The sequence below is a fragment of the Eurytemora carolleeae genome, unplaced genomic scaffold (assembly GCF_000591075.1).
Source record: "Eurytemora carolleeae unplaced genomic scaffold, Eaff_2.0 scaffold180, whole genome shotgun sequence".
NCBI lineage: Eukaryota > Metazoa > Arthropoda > Copepoda > Calanoida > Temoridae > Eurytemora > Eurytemora carolleeae.
Window position 1 is genome coordinate 12,004 of NW_019396212.1, and position 21,140 is coordinate 33,143.

Sequence of the window (21,140 nt, forward strand, 5' to 3'; positions counted from 1 at the left end):
ATGCTTGTACGCCGGACTACTTGCAATCTGAGCTTAGCTCCGGTTCCATATGAGGACTGAAGGAGTTGCATCAATAGAACTATCCAATCCGAGCTTAGCTCTGGGTCTGTATCAGAACTGAAGAGGTTGCATCAATAGAATTATCCAATCCGAGCTTAGCTCCGGGTCTGTATTAGAACTGAAGGGGTTACATCAACGGACCTATCCTTCTTCCGAGCTATTGAGCTCACACTGGTTACAATAAAATATTTTTTTTCAGTTTTTTGTTTCAGTCAACCTGCAGTGCCCAGGACTAAATCTAATCAATGCATGTGAGTTCTGGAATAATTATTTTCTAAAACTTTCTAATGGAAAAGAGTTCAGTTCAACAAGTTTTTCGACCATGGTCAGGTCCTTAGTCAGACAAAAATGAAAAATGAATTGTCTCTTTTTGAACTTTTGAGTTTTTCTCATGATCTTCTTCACTTATCTTTCTTCATTTTTCTTTTAATGAACGGGAGTGTTCGCGAAAAATGGAAGAGGTTATAGGCCTCTGTACTACCCCCCTCTCATGAGTTTAAATCGGGCATACAATTCCTGCTTTATATATTTAGGTAAAGTTAAAAAAATGGACCAATTTATAAAATAATTTTTTTTCTTCTAAAGCTGGCTATGCTTTGATAAGGTTAAAGGAAGTGTTCGCGAAAAATGAAAGGGGGTAGGATTACGACGACAAATTATCAATGGTGATCGCTACTAATCTTACTTCTATCTGTTGTGTCTATAATAAGAAAATTGTTAAAAACTACTCATACCGAAGAACGTAGCATCCATACATTTAAATTATTAAAACATTTTTTCTGTTTGGCATTCACCCTTTTCAGAACTATAGAATTATAATTAGCCCGCTATTTAAAGAATTAAATTACAGCATGCCCATTGCATGGCCAATAAAAACGGTACGGCCTCTCCAAATCATATACTAAGCAAAAATTAAGAGAATATTGTTGTTTTCTGTCAATTTCCTTCTCTTTTACTGCGTAAAACCCCAAAAAGTCCCTGTTACAGAGAAACCATCAATATAATATAAAAAAAGAAATGCAAATATATAATCTTTACTTAGAATAATGATGAAAAGGTAGCGCTGTGAATCTTGTATGCAATATTTTACAAAGAGGGTCAATTTAAATTAAGTCTTCAGTTTCTTTAGTTAATATATATTATATATATCTAATAGATTATTAAGTACAATAGATGGCACTGTAGAATTTGTACACTCAGTACAGCTGTATTCTTACGTCACAAGTGCCAACAGAGTATGTGTCCGACAAAAATATAAATAATAATGATAATAAAGTGCTTATCTTACATTGAAATAAGTGCGATTTTGTGTTATTTATTTTCTGTTTTTACATTTTTTAATTTAATCTTGGAAAACATGTCAACTAACCGGGGAAAAATGTTATATTTGACACTTGTGACGTAATGTATAATTGGTCCATTTCTCTATTTCCACCTTTTTAACTTGATAATCTATTTGATGCATATAATATGGAAAAATATGTGAACTTTGAAGTTCAAAAAAGTTTTTTTTAAGATTAAAACAATGCTTGGCTATTTTTTCAGAGCAGCAAGAAACATGATTTGTGCACTGAACAGGAGTAAAAATATTTTATCTAAATAAAATCTAAATATTTGTAAAATTAGTAAAAAAAATCTTTTTTTCAGTGAAAGCTATTTTGATGTTTGTGATTCCAGTTTTATGTTTACAATTGTTTAATGTATTCTATCTGAATAATATCAAAATAAGAGATTCTGGAATGCTCGTCAGTCAAAGGTATTTTTTACATAGATTAAAGAGAGGTCCTCTTAGGAATAAAAAGTTTTTACTTTCTGAAAACAGGAACTGATCGTTTTGTCAACGAATTAGAAAAAACGAAAAACGAAATAGTAATTTTTTTTCTGTCATACCATAGTTTTTAAAGTTTTTACTTTTTTGAAAACAGGAACTGATCGTTTTGTTAACGAATTAGAAAACCGAAAAAGGAATCGTTTTCCAAAATCTATGAAAAACGAAATAGTAATTTTTTTTCCATCATACCATCGTTTTTAAAGTTTTTACTTTTCTGAAGACAGGAACTGATCGCTTCGCCAACGAACTGGAAAAAAACGAAAAACGAATCGTTTACTAAAATCTATGAAAAACGAAATAGTAATTTTTTTCGATCATACTATCGTTTTTTAGTACAACATCGTTGTTTCGTTTTTCGTTTTTCATAAGTTTAAAACTAACAGTTCTTTTAGTTTATTCGTCAGTTTGAAAAATAAAAAAACCGTTATTCGTTCATTTGATACGTCATTGAATAAATTGGAAATATTTCGATATTTTACGAGGAAAAAAAATAAAGTATAATTATATAGATTTTTTTTAGCTTGGAATCCAAGATTGTAGAACACAGGTTTAATAAAACAGTTTATCAAGAATTACTCACATCAGACGGGAACTTTCTTCTATACAAGGCCTTTCTAGATCTCAGGTTCATAACGTACTAGTTCAAGGGCCTGGCGTTGCCCGTAGAAATAAAAAAGTCAATGAAAAATAAGACTTACTTCCATGGGATCACACGGTTTCCTCTAAAAGTTTTTTAAGTTAAAGTTAAAGAATATCGTAAAGAAACTGATTACTCGCCGCAAACTCTAGTTTTCTGATCAGTATATTTTTACCTTGTTGGTTTAAATCAATGTGGCATTTATGCGATACTTCTTTGTGGCCTTCTACCTTCTCCAGTTTTGATTTTATGTATAACCAGGCTTTTAGGGCGCTTCGTGCCCAATGCCCATCCTCTATTTAAATTTTCGCGGATTTTATAAAAAAAACTTGTGGATTTAAATTTTTTTTATGTATATATAGATTATGAGAAACGACCATTTTTTCAAAAGCTTTTCAATAAGCAAAGAGTTATTATAAAAAATACATATAAGATTTCAATCTTACGTGCAATTTCCTCTAGATTGACGAGCAATTTTCTTCTTGTTTGACGTGCAATTTCCTCTAGTTTGACGTGCAATTTTCTCTAGATTGAGGAGCAATTTTCTTCTTGTTTGACGTGCAATTTCCTTTAGTTTGACGTGCAATTTCCTCTAGCTTGACGTGCAATTTCCTCTAGTTTGACGTGCAATTTCCTCTAGTTTGACGTGCAATTTTCTCTAGATTGAGGAGCAATTTTCTTCTTGTTTGACGTGCAATTTCCTTTAGTTTGACGTGCAATTTCCTCTAGCTTGACGTGCAATTTCCTCTAGTTTGACGTGCAATTTCCTCTAGTTTGATGTGCAATTTCCTCTAGTTTGACTTGCAATTTCCTCTAGTTTGATGTGCAATTTCCTCTAGTTTGATGTGCAATTTCCTCTAGTTTGACGTGCAATTTCCTCTAGTTTGACGTGCAATTTCCTCTAGTTTGACGTGGATTTCAAACTTTGACCATTTTATCTATCAGAACTTTTGTATTGCATACTCATAATCCCGATCGTTTGATCTCGATATCCTCTGTATCATTGTATGTACTTTTAATTTGTGAATCTATAAAAAACTTTACCTTTCCAAATCTTAACTTGAGTTAGTCCTCCCCTGTCCTCCCCTGATCAAAGCTTTCTTCAATCCTTAACTAGGTTACCATGCCTTTCCATTCACCTTGTTGTGTCTTCCACGGAGTTTTGAATTTAATATGTTTTAATACCAATAACTTTCAAATTCAAAAGTTCTAAAACTAAACTGCAGACAAAATGTGTTTCACCATTGTATAATGTTTGAGGAGGAATACTTACTTAAGAATAAGATTAAGTCATTGCTGCAATATGATTAATCTCTTAATTAAAACTAAAAAATTGTTGACGATTGTTTTTTAATATCATCCTTTAGCAGTAACATTTTTTAAAACTATCATTGACAAACTAAAATTTTTACATTTTTTTATTTTGTTTTATTTAGAGAAGAACCAACAGTTCGAATATTTGGCTTTTTCAACCAACATCCACCAAGGGTCAGATTTTTCATTTTTAATATTAGTAAATTATGCTTTTTTTCTGTTATTTATACTTGCAAATGATTTTTTTTCTGTGAAGAATAATAAATTATCCTTTTTTGTCTGTTTTTCTGTCATTAAAAGTAAAATATGTTCTTTCTTTTATTAATGTTAGTAAATTATGTTTTTTTTCTGTCCTCAAGAGTAAATTATGTTCTTTTATAAATATTTATAGTAAATTCTGATTTTTTCTGTTATTGATAGTGAATTATGCTTTTATCTGTTAAATAGTGAATTATGTTTTTTTCTAATATTAATAGTAATTTTTTTATTTATAGTAAATTTTTTTTCGTCTATTAATAGTAAATTATGTTTTTTTCTGTTATTAATAATAAATTATCCATTTTGTCTGTTATATACAGTGAATTATATTGTTTTTGTTATTAAAACTAGAAAATTATGTTTTTTTTTTCTTTTATTAATGGTTAATTATGCCTTTTTTCAATAAGTAATGTTAGAAAGTTATGCTTTTTTCTATTATTAAAAGTAAATTAAATTTTTTCTGTTATTAGTATATTATGCTTTTATTTGTATAAAAAATTTATTTTGAGTGGCTGCTGGCGCAAATTTAAGTATTGCAAGGTACATGCTCATTGTGGTAGCGCCCCCTCAAGTCGCATCAGCTCTCACACCAGTCTAAAAGTTGCATGATCCTTGCCGGTACAACACATACTGTCATTTAGTCGTACGTACATGCTGTCCATTCAGGCAACCCAGTGTAGAGTCAACGTACCCAGCACGTTTTTTGCAACAAATGTTCATAGTGGAAATAGCCTTTTTCGTATATAATCGTTCTTCTCGTATTGGTACAATGAATTCCAACAAATTACTTTATTTATTTATCTCTAACTAACTAGCTTGGGAATCCAGCTTTGGCTACCAACGAAGTTTTCTTTTACTTATGTAACTACGAACTATTAAACATGTGGCTCCACCAAGTTTTAGTCAAAATTTGAGGCAAATCGGTTAAGGATTCATGACTCATGAGTTATTATCGGCCACATAAACACACAGATAGAGATTACTACTTTATATAAATTGATTTCTTGAGCTCGATAAAAGCGTTGTTACCCAATACTCCCCATTGCATTATAACGTATTTCTTTTTAAATTACTTCTAATGTGCAGATTGCGACCTATTGCCAGCTACACTACAGCAAACTGACTGAGATTGTTGTTAGAAAGGTATGTCAAGCGTTTTCAGCAGTGTGTGATTCACCACGGTGTTCTCTTAAATTAGATATATATTTTTGATTGATTCTTTATTATATTAAAATGATGATTTATTTTCAACTATGGATCCGGTAAAGATGTTAGGGTACCGTTGTGAATTAGGAGTTCTCTAAATAAAGGTTAATGCATTTTCAGAAAGTATAAATTAAACATTGTTAAAAGTACAACTAAATAATGGATTTCCATTAAATATTTATCTAATTTAATCTAAATTATTTTGTGGAACATGAAAAGTTTATGCATAATTTTAGGTTAAATATGTACGGATCGATGTCTGTATAATATTAGGTTAAATATTACGGATCTGTATAATTTTAGGTTAAATATGTACGGATCTGTATAATTTTAGGTTAAATATGTACGGATCGATGTCTGTATAATTTTAGGTTAAATATGTACGGATAGATGTCTGTATAATTTCAGGTTAAATATGTACGGATAGATGCATAGAGAATAGAATATATAGAGAGGAATTAAAAGAATCTCTCGGTATGAATTTTATCAGTCCCTTTCAGACTGAAAGGGAGTTCAAAGTGTACAAATCATGTAAATGTTCACAAATTATATGCAGTAGAGTACATTAATACAGTATGTTCAAGGGCGTACACAGGGGGGGGCATACAGTATGGAAACAGTACAACAAAATGGCCGTTTTACATTTTTTTCTAGTAAATTCCTCTCTATATATTCTATTCTCTATGGATAGATGTCTGTCTAATTTTAGGTTAAATATGTACGGATATGTATAATTTTAGGTTAAATATGTACGGATCTGTATAATTTTAGGTTAAATATGTACGGATCGATGTTTTTAAATTTGGAAAAATTAAAGACAAAAAACGGCGAAGTACAATTTACCAACCCTATATGCTTTCTTGCATCCTGCCAAAGGTAAGAAATCTACTTTTTAAAAACTTTTAAACTTAGTTTATTTGATCTGTATTTGTAAATACGATTTTATTTTGTCGCTAATATACAGGGTGTCCCAAAAAACATGGGATTCAGTGACAAATTGGATATCGTCTTTGTTATGAATTAGCATTGTAATACCTAATTTCAAAAGCCATATTATTATGTCTGCTAGAGTTTATTTTATGAAAAGGGTAGAAGACTGTAAAGATATGTCTATAATGTATCAGCAAGATGAACAGTGAAGAGTAAAGACGGACAAGTTTACTCTGTTTGTATACTGCAATTTTCTTGTTTTACCAAGTACAACCGTATGCAGTCAAAACATTAAAAAAAAATTGTTAACATAGCAGACGAAACTCTTAAAGATTACAGCTTTCTCAGTAGGTATCACTATACTAAATCAAAGAATTATTAAAAAGACGATATCGAATTGGTCACTGAATTCCCATGTTTATTGGGACACAGTGTAGTATAACAGTTTCAGCACTACTCAGAAACTCCCAAGTCTTCGTCGACAAAATAAAGAGTGAATATAAAATACTCATTTGTAAATTCACATGTCGGAGTCATGAAACCGGGTTTCCTATCCTGGCTTTCATGACGATACCCTGGCATAAGTTGCGGGCTCAGAGCTGGGAACTTTTGTGTTGGATACACCTAATCTTGATCTTGATATCCACACTGAACACTTTTGTGTTGGATACACCTAATCTTGATCTTGATATCCACACTGAACACTTTTGTGTTGGATACACCTCATCTTGATCTTGATATCCACACTGAACACTTTTGAATTTTACGCAAAATCAAATTGATCTCTTGATTTAAATATACTCTCTGTTCTCTCATTGGTTGAACGCAAAATTCGCTGGCTTCTGATTGGCTCTACCTTTTCCAGAGACGAAACTCTTTACTGGATATTGAATAAAGATTATATATCACTCTGTAGATTAACAAAAGATCGAAATCATTCATTGATCTCGATATTCACAATCCCATCTCTGAAATATTTTTACTTTGTTTACAATATTTGTTAAATTGTTTACAACAAACAAGTTCTGATCAGCTGATCCTTATATGTCACAGTAATAAATGAACAACTCATATCACTCTTAATACCCTTAATCCCATTAGCTTAATTTCTATATCTTTTTTATCCCTTTTGATTTTCTGTTTAATCTTTTGGATATCCCTACTGGGTTCTGACCAAATTGTGTTTTCTCATTGGTTGGGCGTAAAAATCCCTGCTTCTAATTGGCTGTTCGATTTCCACAAACTACACTCTCATTGTTTGAATCTTAGACACTTTCCTGAATATCTTATTAGGATTAAATTAATCTGCAGATTAATAAAAGTATGGATCTCAATATTCACAATGCAAGAGTTTCCAGCACAGATATTTTTTTTCATGTTCAGCTAAAGTCTGAGTTCCCAACTGCAGTTTCCCTGGTGGAGGAAAGAAGAACTAAACAACCAACAAATAGATTAAAGTATAAATATAATAAAGTATTAATAGATTTAAGTATAAATATACTAAAGTATTAATAGATTTAAGTATAAATATATTAAAGTATTAATAGATTTAAGTATAAATATACTAAAGTTGATTTGATTTAAGTATAAGTAGACTAAAGTATTAATAGATTTAAAGTATAAATACTTTAAAGCACAGTAGATAAATACAAAGAGATTAAAGTAATAGATTAAAGTATAAATAGATTAAAGTATAAAAAGATTATAGTGTAATAGATTAAAGTATAGTAGCTTAAAGTATAAATAGATTAAAGTATAATAGATTAAAGTATAGTAGACTAAAGTATAAATGGATTAAAGTATAATAGATTAAAGTATAAATAGATCTAAGTATTATTAGATTAACGTATAAATAGTTTAAAGTATAAATAGATGAAAGTGTAAAAGAAAAAAGTATAAGTAGATTAAAGTATAAAAAGATTATACTGTGATAGATTAATGTATAGTAGTTTAAAGTATAAATAGATTAAAGTATACTAGATTAAAGTATAAATAGATTAAAGTATAATAGATTAAAGTATAAATAGATTAAAGTATAATAGATTAAAGTGAAAATAGATTAAAGTATAAATAGATTAAACTAAAAATAGATTAATATATAAATAGATGAAAGTATAAATAGATTGAAGTAAAAATAGATTATTCAAGTATAATAGATTCAAGTATAATAGATTAAAGTATAAATAGATTAAAGTATAATAGTTTAAAGTATAAATTGATTTAAGCATAGTAGATTAAAGTATAAATAGATTAAACTATGAATAGATTAAAGTTTAAATAGATTAAAGTATATATAGATGAAAGTATGAATAGATAAAAGTATAAACAGATGAAAGTATAAATAGATTAAATTATACATAGATTAAAGTATAGTAGATTAAAGTAAAGATAGACTAAAGTATGAATAGATTAAAGTGTAATAGATTTAAGTATAAATAGTTTAAAGTAAAACAAAGATCGCTTATTTGAAGGGATCACACAATGATTTTTAAACAAAATAGACTATCTATAAAAAATGAAATAGCTTGCCTACAATGTTATTAATACTCAAGTTTACAAGGGCTTCTGCGGGTAAAATTAAACTCTAGTTCGAGGGACTTTAAAGGAAAAATGAAAGGGGGTATAGGCTGTAGCAAGTGACAACGATACTACACTGCCATTGACTGAAGTTTTGGTGACGTAATACGGACTATATGGACTATATATAATTATATTATCAATCATATCTATTAAAAATGCAAAATAAAGATTTGTTACGCGAGCCATGCTGCGTATAGAAAGTCTGTTTGTCGCCCCTGTGTATTTCTGAGTTCCTCCTGAAGATCTGTACGGAATGTATTGTGAAAGAACTAGTTTAGGAACTGTTTACAGTCCGACTGCGCAGACGCAAGATTTCTCGCGGAATAGTAGTTAAAATTATATCAGTATATGTTTATTCGTTTTGCAAGTATTATCCGTGTTCAGAATTCTGGGATCACCGTGGTAACTATTTTATATATATTTATGCTTATCGGTTTGATTATAGTATGATTGATAATTGTGTATATGTTTATTGGTTCCTAGCCACAGTTTTTTAATGCCTGAGTGAATTATTTGTTGTAATTGTATGATTATCACTCAAAGCTTTTTCTGTGGGTTTATTAAACTTGTTTAGATTGAAGGCTCAGAGAAATAAACGTTCGGAACCTTACTATCTTCCTTTTTATTATGAAGAGCGTTGAGAGAAGGGAGTCTTACGATCCAGTCCTGAGAAATACCACACGGTACATATATTAGGTCTTTAGGGAAATCGCCAAGTAGCGAAACAAGATTTTAAAATTATAATAGGAGCAAACCTGAAATTCTCAGGCTCCTGTGGGATATCGCCGTGTTCAGATTGGTTTCGTATTTGTTGAATATGATCTGTTTAATACTACAACATCTATACAAAACTGTATATATGTGAATTTGGTATAAATTTGACACAGTTTTATATCAATTTCTCGAGACAGTAACATCAGATAGATGTTTTATATGTATCGTTTAACGCCTGAGATTCTCAGGTTTCAGCCTATACCCCCTTTCATTTTTCCTTTACAGTCCCTGTAAGGAAAAGAATAACTTTGCCATAGTTGATCAGTTAAAGGGATACCTTTTTAAATCAGATATGTCATTCTACAAATAAAGGACCACATAAGTCCCTTAAAAAACATAATTATATATTTTTAGTATTGTTTACAAAAAGCATGAGGGTTCAAAGGATATGTTTGCAGTTTGCTTCAGAGCAATGTCATTCACAGAGGACATTTCATTCAGACTAGGTGAATAAAATAATTTTTTGGGGGGGTTTTATTCCCAAAATAATCGGAATTTAAATTACATTAAATCCCCAAGTAAAACTTCAGTGTTTTACACAAATTTTGTATTAGGAAATAAGGTGGGTAATCCTTTTTTACTTGTACAGTATTGCGGGTAATTTTATGAGGTACTAGCTGAAGTGCCCTGCGTAGCCCGTGGAATTAAAAAAATGTCAGATGAAAAAAGTATAACAAAAAAGCGAACTATGTAATGTTAAATATAGGTCAAATTATGATCAAAAGTCACATGTTGAAGGGATAAGAACCAAAATTTTAAAACCGCGTGACCTAGCTCAAATTATTTAAAGGAATGGAGTTTCTGCCACAAACTCTGATTTTCTAATCCCTCAATCTTTGCAACTTGATGTTGTAGACCTCTAATATTTCAAACTTTAAATTATGTTAGAATATATAGTCTGAGTTTGAGGTTTACACACCGTCAAGTTGCAAAGATAGAGGGATTAGAAAATTTGAGCTTGTGGCAAAAACTCAATTCCTTTCCGGTCAGTTGAATGGCTGGAACTGTTGAGGATTCTAGGAGCGACTAAAGTTTTTATTTATGAAACAGATTTGCATCCGAATACTCACAAGGTACTTTTTCACTTTTATCCACCTGCATTTTGTATCAAATATTTAAATATATACGTATGTAATTACAATTTAACAATGTAAACAAAAATACAAAATTTTTGGAAAACTGGAAAATTTGGTGAAAGAATTTAAGGGACTGTATGCGGTATTTTAAGTGACCCTCCATGCAAAGATTGCAATGCCAGATGCACAAAGGGTTCCTCCCTCAAAAGCATTGACTGGTGCATTTCTACAGCAGGAAAACATTAATCTTTCTTTAATCGATAAAAAAAATATATTTCCGACATTATTGATCAAAAAAGGTTTTAAGCGTACCGTTGTTAATCGGGCATTGACATCTTTGTCTGGAGGGTCACTTGAAATTACACAAACAGTTCCTTTAATATCAATGTACGAGAAAGATTGCTAATCTTTATTATTAATTTACAAACGTATTTTTAACAACATTTTACTTAATAGACTTTAAAGTTCTATGAAAAGTCTGGTTTTGTCAAACTCAATTATTTCTCCTTTCCAGGTATTAAAGTTCAACAAGGCGTCTAGATTTTTCTAATTTTGCTAAATCATTTTCTTAAATTGTCCAAGGCAATTATTTTGAATGGAATTGAACACTTGCAACAAACTCCAATTTTCTTTATCCGTGTTTCTTACCAACTAAACTATGAAATCTGAGGCCGAATTTAAAGAATTTGAGCCGCGGCTTAAATATGGTTGGTTCCATTTAAAATCGTATTCAATGTTTCAAGATTTAACCCGGCGCTCAATTGAAACCAGTCTTTAGCGGATTTAAGACGCGGCTCAAATTCATTAAATTCGACACTGTTAGATAGAAGTTCGAAGTTTGAAATATAAAGTTGTAAATGTTTTATTGTGTCCTAAATATTTACGTGGATTCCATTGGTCTAGGTTTGTTTTTGAATCATTTTCTGCTTTATTTTCCCTACCAGGCCAGGGTCCAAAGGAATTAAGTCTTTGCCACAAAATTAAATTTCTAATCTCTAGCTCTATTCTTGCAACCAGATTATGTAATTCTTTGGCATTTCAAAGTTGAAATATTTGATCTAACAGAATTCATAGTTTAAAATATCTAAGATCTACGCCATTGGGTTGCATAGATATCATGGTACTAGAAAATCAGAGTTTGTGGCAAAAGCTCCATTTCTTTGGCATAATATAAGAAAAGTAATTGCTTTCAAAATTGTTTAATATAAACATCTCTTTCGTATTATATCTAATGTCTAGTGCACAAACCGAATGAAACAGATCATCTTGGACTTGAGAACAATGTTCTTCAATCCGAACTGATGCCCCACCAGGACTGCTTGTATTCAAATATGTACAGGTTAAATCTTTTGAATTGTTAATCTGTTCATAATTAGTTCCTGTTCCTGGAGTCACTGATTTAACAGTTCGCGGTACATGTTCAAAAAAAGCTGTCACAATTTTACTTATTAAACATAAATTTGTCCCTTGTTCTCTTTTAAACTTTTTTGTTTGCGGGTGAGATTTAAATTAAAAATCATTTTAAAAAATTCATATTTTTTTGTAGATTTGACTATTTTGCTGTAATGGATATAGATGAAGTTATTGTTCCAACACAAAACAGAACTTGGATGGATATTTTAGAAGAACTTCAAAGAGTTAAGATTTAAATTCTTTTTATTTATTTTCTTTAATTTAATGGAAGAGTTTGTAAAAATCGGCATTTTGTAAAACAAAGTATTAATTTGTACATATAGAAAGCAACATCCTAATATTTGATGATAAACTTAAAGATATTTTTCCACACACAAAATAGATAATTTTTTCCATAGACAAAGTAAACCTGATATTTCATATTCACAGAAAAAACTTCTCACATTTTAATTATATCTTACTATATTAAGGAAGTGAGTTGACACAAACTAAAATTGTCTAATTCCTTTTTTAAACTAAGAATTTTGTTATATCAAATAAACAAAATTTTAAAAATCAAATGGTTACACTATCAGGTTGCAAAGATGTAGTGACTAGAAAATTTGAGTTGGTGGCTAAGACTCAAACACTTTGTCCACAGGCCCTGATATTTCATTATATTCACATGGACAAAGTTAACATGAGTTATGTGTAGAGAAAAAGTTTAACATCCACGTTTTATAAGAAATCAAATCAGTTGATATTGAAAAATATGAAAATGTAAAAATGTAAATACTTTTGTAGAGAAATGTGTCCCTAAACAAAGCCAGTTTGACATTCCGAAATGGGTATTTTCTACAGCAATACAAGGATGCCAACAGTCAGGGACCTTTCACCGACATTCCACTGCACAACAACATGCTGCAACAAGTTTACAGGTTGGTGACATTCCACTGCACAACAACATGCTGCGACAAGTTTACAGGTTGGTGACATTCCACCTGACAACAACATGCTGCAACAAGTTTACAGGTTGGTGACATTCCATCTGACAACTTCATGCTGCAACAAGTTTACAGGTTGGTGACATTCCATCTGACAACAACAAGTTTACAATTTAGTGACATTCCACCTTACAACTGCTTGCTCTAACAAGTTTACAGGTTGGTGACATTCCATCTGACAACTTCATGCTGCAACAAGTTTACAGGTTGGTGACATTCCACTGCACAACAACATGCTGAAACAAGTTTACAGGTTGGTGACATTCCATCTGACAACAACATGCTGCAACAAGTTTACAGGTTGGTGAAATTCCACCTGACAACAACATGCTCTAACATTTAAGTTTTAAAATTGGCGACATTTTCGCTTATAAAGTCGACCCACTCAACATAGAATCTCAATAAAAGCTAAGCTAAGAACATTCACGTGGGTTTACCGAGTTCCCCAATCAAAATTTGAGGCAAATTGGTCTAGGGGTCCCTGAGTTATGATCGGACAAAAAAAACAGACATACAAGCAGAGATTTCTGAGTTATGATCGGACAAAAAAAACAGACATACAAGCAGAGATTTCTGAGTTATGATCGGACAAAAAAAACAGACATACAAGCAGAGATTTCTGAGTTATGATCGGACAAACAAACAGACAGACAGACAGACAAACAGAGATTACAACTTTATATATATATGCACATCTACATAATTGTATACTTTGCTTTGTTTATCAGATGTATGCATAAATGGTTCTGAATGATGATGGGCGAATGATCCAGTTTTTGTTTCCAAACAAATGGATTTTTGTGTTTAAAATGTCGATGCTCTTGTTAGGTACAGGTTAACCCACAAAGGATGAGACTTCAGAGACGACTGTACTGAATTTTTATAGTCCTTTATCTTGCATTCAGGGTTCCTTGTAGGCCAAAACTGGCATATTTCTGTGCTTAATTATTTAGTATACCATCAAAATACTCAATTGAATGCAGAAACCAGAAATCAAGCTTTAAATCGTCTTATTTGTTTACTGTTGGGTCGTCTTTACAGTCTCATCCTTTGTGGGTAACCCTGTACTTGAGTTGAAAACTGTTATTTATCTTAGATCTCTAGAACATCATCCTCCTAATTTTGCCAGCAAATCATTTCAGAATACACGCCAGGTTTATCAATTCAATATTCTTATATCAAACTGAACACCCGCGATTTAAAATTTAGCTCTCCATGAATAAATTTTAGAAATTCCAAATTTTTTGAAAGCGTTGATCTTGCGGTAATCTAGTTAATATCTAGTTAATACTTGTTATTATTTTTAAAATATAAAAATGTGTATAAATAGTTTTTGATTTGTTTTTACAGACCCTGATATCTGCCAACCATTATTCCTTGATATGCCTGAAAAGTTCGAAATGTGCTCAGTATTCAGTTGATCTTAGCATCGGACAACTAAACCACTACAGGTCAGAAAATACATTTTATTTGTGGTCAAATTTTGTCAATCAGATTTGGTAGCTTGCTTATTAAATGTTCCTACTGGGTTTCTATAATTTTCCACAAAATCATTCGAATAATTTTGGAAATTATGGCCTTATCATTCCAAACCCATAAAGTTATTTGGTGATCATGAGCATGGTGAATTTGTCCAGCATGGCATGATAATTTACAGACGTTTCTGAAAGCTCTAGTACTAAAGTTGACTATGGGAAAAGCTAACAAAAAACAAACAAATAAAGCCAATTTTTGCCATTTAATTTATTTTTCTACGATGTAAACGTTAGATTTGGTTCTCCATGTGAAAAACAATACAATAATAAGATTTTTTGTACAATTTGATGAATTCTACAAACCTGCTAATCGAGTAGCGTGTTAGAAATGGGCCAAATCCCGGTTTGAAACTAATGTCCCATGAGCTTATGATTATCTAAATATAATTTTAGAATGTCGTGTCCTGTACAATACCACACAAAGTTCTGTCTGAAGACGACCCCTACAGTAAAGGATACAACCCTCTGGAGATGGAAGACAGAATTGATTGAAAGCACAAACAAATCTCTTCTTCAACTCGGACTCATTAATTAACTGACAAGGTCAAACTCGTTTGATACAATTCTGGCGCGACTTTATGACTTCGTAGCCCCTCTAGAACAACTATGAACAAAGAAAATGTATTTGTTAATTTATTCGAAACATTTAATCTCAATAGATTTCATTCTCACACGTGTAATTCTTCTTTAGTTTGACATGAGGTTTCCAAGCGCAAATGCTTTTTTACAATTTTAGGCAAATTTAGCAAATGAAATTTAGTTGCCTTTACTTAAAACAAGAAATCCGTTTTACTATTAATTTTCAAAAAAACTATCCATTTAAAAATTCAAAATTATTATATATTGCTTGTACATGGAGGGAGGAAACCCCTGGGCGCGATGAGCTTCCGTAATGCAGAAACGAGCCTGCCTGATTTGCTAGGCAGACTGAGCCTCCTCCAATAAGTAAGAGCCTCCGCTATGCAGTAAACGAGCCTCCGCTATACACATTTGACTCTTCCGGGCAAAACTACCTTCTTAAATGGTATATTTAGGGCCTTCAAAGTGTGCTTTTTAAAAATCCAGTCGTTTCACGCAAAAAAGCACAACTCAAATCATTATTTCAATTCTACATAAGATTAATATATTAATCTATAAAAAAGAGGTCGTTTTTAGCAGGTAAACTAGGTCACTTTTCGTATTGTGGAAGAAGAGAAAAATTGATTAGAGTAGTCTGAAGAATAAGAAAATATTATAAAAGTCACAAAATTTATTGCCATTACTTGCGCGTTACAGATTTTAACAAACAAAAATCGTTTTTAGCAATTTATCTTTAACACATTGCTCATTTTCACACAAGGGTGCCCTTCAAAACTTAAGTGTATTTTACGTGTAATTTGTATTTTTAATATTAATATTGCTCTCAAAAATAAGGCAGTTTTTAAGAAAATCAGAATTTAGATTTGCTAAAAAAAAGTTTTCTAATGATATATAAAAGTTGAATTAGTCTTCATATCACAAGAGAGACAATGGAAAATATATATTTTGTCGAGATATTTTGTTATTACATGCAATAAGAAAGATTTAAACCTAGATTCAGCTTATTGATTATTTCGTGATTTTTTTCCAATTCTTTTCTTATTATCTTAAAGGGATTAAAGGGATTAAAGGGATTAAAGGAATTGTAAATGTAATTTCAAGTGACACTCTGATTCACATAGTACACTTTAAACTTTTGACTTATCAAGGTAATCGAACTTTTTCATGTTAACCTAAAAAAACGCTTTTAGTCCTGAAAAACTTTGTTAGCAAGATGTTTTAAATTTTAAAAACATTAATATTTTCTTTCTAAAAGTAGAAGAAAAATTTTTAAACACATTTTGGACGTAAAATATATCTTTTTTGTCGCGGGGCACAAGTTATGTTCACAATACACTCCGGATTGGCAGATATCCGAGCTTAAAATTTATTTTTACAATCCCTTCAATTTTAAGACAATTATTTTTTGTTGTTTTTATCATTATTGTTTTTATATAGCTCATGATTTGTTATAAGAAATTTCTATTTTGAGTTTAATAAATAAATGTGCTTTTTTCTCCAATTTCCTTCCGATTTGTGAGCCCAAAGTTAATCTATTATAATGATAATTTAAAAACTTAAACTTGTTTTTAAGATTTAGTACACTGCAGCTTTTTATATCAATCTCTCGGCTAAGCTACATAGAACCCAAAAAGTTTAAATAGATCCAATCTTAAAAGTATTAAAATTGTTATTAATTTTATAATTGTTTTAATTTTTTGTCAACAAATTTAGTTCTTCTGAAGTGGGAAAATATAAGGTTAGGATTATTTCTTGCAAAATTAAAATGACTGCTCGCTTATTTAAAGTGACCCTCCGGTTTGTGGGATCAAGGATGACATTTGTAAAAAGCTTGTAATTAATACTTTTCAAACTTTTGTACAACGAGTTCAAGTAGAGAAGGAAGTTTAAAATAGTATCGTTGAACGAAACTCTAGAGTTTTCTCTTTGGGGTCAATGAATTGCGTAGATTTAAATCTCAGAAATCGGAAAACAACAAGAGAATGTGAAGAAACCACATAAAATAATATTTCGTAAAAAGAGAGCAATGCATGGTTATAGTTGAACTGAGAATATGATATTGTGGGAAAAAAATTTGGATTCATTTGAGACATATACAACGTATTAATAATGTATAATAACTGAGTTTGAGCGCAAAGTCGACGTTAAAAATAATTCATTTGTGTGGTTACATTTTGAGAATCAATTTTTTTAAATTACTAAATAACGACGACAAAAAAAAAAAAAATATTCTACATCAAACTAATTAGATGTTTAGGAACATATTTCTCTCTTGAAATTTTCTCAATAAATCAATGTTAGAATAAATTTTCTTTTTATCGAATTTCTTATTCGTAATGAATTTGTTAGCAGATTTCTTCAAACTCTTCGAATGTCGTCTTTTCTATAAAAATTCCAGGATATCTACAGAATATGTTTGTGGGCAATGAGACATTACAGAAACCAATAACGAAATAAGAATACTTATTTTCGATGATAATAGTTAATTTTAATTTTCACAGCCTTATCCTAGACAATTAATTAGTTTACTTTAGTATATTTACTACATTTTCGTCGTCGTTATAGAGTAATTTTTTATAAATCGGTGCTCAAAATTATCCCTCAAAAATGAACAAACTATGGGGAATTTAAAGATTGAATTTGCTCTCTTGCTGAACAAATATGCACCGTAATAACGTCTCATAGGTCTCAAATATGCACCGTAAAAACGTCTCATAGGTCTCAAATATGCACCGTAATAACGTCTCATAGGTCTCAAATATGCACCGTAATAACGTCTCATAGGTCTCAAATGATTCCTTAAAAAATGTTTCCACAAATTCTCAGTTCAATTAGTATACAGTGCCGGTCACTCCCTTTAACAAAAACATAAGAATCAACAAAACTGCCGAACCCCATTCATAAACCCGGGTTTCCGATACTGGGTTTCATTGCGATACTCTGTCTCAAGTTTCTCACTCCAACCCTTAAAGTTGTTTTTCCGACGTTTCTTTCTAATGTAGCAAATATCGTGTAAACATGATATTCTGTAAACCTGTACATTCTTAACAATTTATTTATGTTGTAGACCTATATATAATGACATTTTATAGCTGGGCTTGTGTCTCTGTGTGGCATTTAGAGCACTGAACAAATAGCTTGTTAGATAGCTACGCTTGAGTCCCTGTGTGGCATTTAGAGCCAGGTGGGTTGTTTCCAGAGATGATATTTTAAAAGCTTAAACCCAAGTAAAATCCAAACTCGGGCTTAGATAGAACCCAAGTCAGGATTGGTTCTGATTCGACCAATGAGAGACTGTTTGGCAAGCTTTCTCTCTGCAGCAAACAGAATGTCGTCAGATCAGCTGTAACAAGGAGATGTAAATTTCGAAAATTCAAACTGTATGTAGATACATTATTTTCATAGTATGTTTATTTTATATATTTAATAAAATTTGACACCACAAATAATTACCAAGATTTTAAATGTACAAATATAAAATATTTTACGAAATTTATGATCATCAGCTGCATTTAAGAGAAAAAAAACCCAAGATGGTTGGTTTTTACTAAACTCAAAGCCATCCAAAACCCGGGTCTTCACTTGAGCTTTACTTGGGTTTAAGCTTTTAAAATTTCATCTCTGGTTGACTCTGATAGCGGAGCCTGGATAGATACATTTCGAGAACTTGTTTTGGAGTAGGTGTTTACTACACTAATTTGTGTTTCTATGGTCCATGGTTGCTGCCATTAATTTGATTTCTTTCTCTCTTTTAAAAATGAAAGCTTAATGGTTTACTGGTTAAGTTAAAAGTTCTTGAAACTTTTTCGAAGAGGATCAGAAGAATAAATTCAGGTTTTTATTTCTTTTGTTATAGGATGCAAGAGGAAGAACTTTTGTAATCTACAAAAATTGATCTAAAAAGATGATATAATTTATATTTTCTCCTAAAAGTAAATATTGTAGTATTTCCAGAATGTCAAGATATGTCAAAACCAATCCTCCTTCTCTATCTATCTATCTATCTATCTATCTGTATAACTATCTATCTATCTATCTATATATCTATCTATATATCTCTATATATAAATATCTATCTATCTATCTACCATTCTCTGGAGTTTGTATAGTTTAACGGAAGACTTTGCCCTGACAACAGCCTCGATGTAAAGGGACTGAGTGCGTAATTTCAAGTGATCCTCCAGACAAATGTACAGGATCGGTTCCGTTGAAACCTTTAACGGTTCATCGATCCTAATATTCTTAGACTAACGCGGTTTTAGAAAATTCAGATGGGAATAATTTTTTTTCTACTTCCGTTCGTCGGTTGTCCTTGATCAATGATCAGTTTAAAGGACACTGTTGTGAATCAGACACGACTCTCTACAAATGTTGGGTCATGTGAAATTACGTCTTACAGTCCCTTTAAGGAAAACTTAAAGTTAAAGTACTTGACAAGTTTTCAATTGTAAGTTTAGATTACTTTTAATGATAAAACTTTGGTTTTTTTTAACTATTAACCTTCATCACACAGTCGTCGTGGTAATCATCAATAAAATAAAGACGACTTTTATTTTAATTTTTGATTTTTAAAACACACATAAACATGAAAAAGATGCTGTCAATTTACAGCTTCTCTTTGTTTACTTTTAGCTTGTAATTTGAACAAAGCTGGTTATAAATCAAAACCTGATTTAAAAGTCGTCTTTATTGTATTGATATAAACGTCGACCACTGTAAGTCATAACTGCAGTTAGCCAAGGTGTTATTGTGTCAGCTGCACTGGGTTCAAAAAAATTCGAGAGAAATTCTCCGCATCATCAAACGTGTAAAAGATGTTTCAAAATCAAGGTTTTGGAAAAATATATTATTTACTATACGCGCGGCAGACTCAGAGGGAAGTATATATGACGCATAAGAATATACTTTTTTAAAAACAAGAGCATAGCCGATAAAACCCAATCTTTTTTCATCAAATAAAATGTCATAATTATTTTAAAATCATCTTCTTCGAAAGACCGTAGTGACTCGTATAGAAGACCCGAAAGCATCCCCCCCCCCCCCATTTTCTAATTAAAACCTTTTGACTTGGTCAGTTTTATTTTCTTTTATCAATTCCTTTTAATCAATTTTCTATACAAAACGTTTTTCAAATCAAATATTACCCCCCCCCCCCCTTGAGTTTGGGAAACCTAAAGTTTACAGGGAAAAAAAACGTTAAATCGTGGTTTTTAAATAAAAAAAAACTTTAAAACCTTTTTAATAAAATATCATTATCTGAATAAAGCCACTTTTTATTTTTCATGCAATTATAATAAAATATATTTACTTAATTTTTCAATTTATAAAAAGTATTTAAAAGGCATATACAGGATTTAATCTATATGGGCCAGGAGGGAAAAAAGAATTAAGAAGAATTAAATGTTTTAGATTTTTATTTTATCTGAACTGAACTGAACTGAACTGAAGTGATCTGAACTGAACTGAACACTTGCCACAAACTCTGATTTTCTTATCTCTTTATTTTTGCAGCTTGATGTCAAAGATCTTTGAAAAATGAAAAATAAAACTATATATAATTGTATTCTGAGAAATATGTTTTATATAAAAATAAAAATATAAATAATTGTATTTGAGAAATATGTTTTATATAAAAATAAAAAATTTAAATAATTGTATTTGAGAAATATGTTTTATATAAAATAAAAATATAAATAATTGTATCTGAGAAATATGCTTTATATAAAAATAAAACTATAAATAATTGTATCTGAGAAATATGCTTTATATTAAAATAAAACTATAAATAATTTTATCTGAGAAATTTGAATTTATTGGGTCTCCTATATGTTCGATTTTTCAAATAAGCTGAATACTAATCTATATATATTCATAGAACATCTTTTATATTGGAAACCATATATAAACCTAATATTCAGAGCGGAGATATTGAAAGATTTGAACACTCAGCAATTTGTAAAAAAA

General features: G+C 30.7%; 1 protein-coding gene across 3 annotated transcripts; it reads left to right on the forward strand.

Annotated features, from left to right (window-relative positions):
* The first annotated feature begins 1,580 nt into the window (after nucleotides 1–1,580).
* On the forward strand, nucleotides 1,581–15,619 carry LOC111698309 (uncharacterized). Of its 3 annotated transcripts, XM_023468617.1 has the most exons (17): nucleotides 1,581–1,640; nucleotides 1,708–1,816; nucleotides 2,412–2,516; nucleotides 3,965–4,016; nucleotides 5,187–5,243; nucleotides 6,078–6,182; nucleotides 7,620–7,693; nucleotides 9,945–10,036; nucleotides 10,581–10,663; nucleotides 11,123–11,180; nucleotides 11,906–12,005; nucleotides 12,213–12,303; nucleotides 12,863–12,996; nucleotides 14,159–14,216; nucleotides 14,413–14,513; nucleotides 14,991–15,140; nucleotides 15,520–15,619. In XM_023468617.1, the coding sequence occupies exons 1-16, from the start codon at nucleotides 1,586–1,588 to the stop codon at nucleotides 15,130–15,132; spliced, it is 1,416 nt and encodes a 471-aa protein (XP_023324385.1). In that variant the 5' UTR covers nucleotides 1,581–1,585; the 3' UTR covers nucleotides 15,133–15,140; nucleotides 15,520–15,619. The 3 variants fall into 3 exon arrangements, with proteins under 3 accessions (XP_023324385.1, XP_023324384.1, XP_023324386.1); XM_023468616.1 differs by having other exon boundaries at nucleotides 14,991–15,619; XM_023468618.1 differs by lacking the exons at nucleotides 14,159–14,216; nucleotides 14,991–15,140; nucleotides 15,520–15,619 and having other exon boundaries at nucleotides 14,413–14,496.
* The last annotated feature ends 5,521 nt before the right edge of the window (nucleotides 15,620–21,140 follow it).

Coding starts and splice junctions, on each gene's coding strand:
- LOC111698309 (XM_023468616.1), top strand. CDS start 1,586: ATGCTTGGCTATTTTTTCAGAGCAGCAAGAAACATGATTTGTGCACTG. Junction 14,217..14,412: donor CATTTCAGAATACACGCCAG/GTTTATCAATTC, acceptor TTGTTTTTACAG/ACCCTGATATCTGCCAACCA. Junction 14,514..14,990: donor GGACAACTAAACCACTACAG/GTCAGAAAATAC, acceptor ATATAATTTTAG/AATGTCGTGTCCTGTACAAT.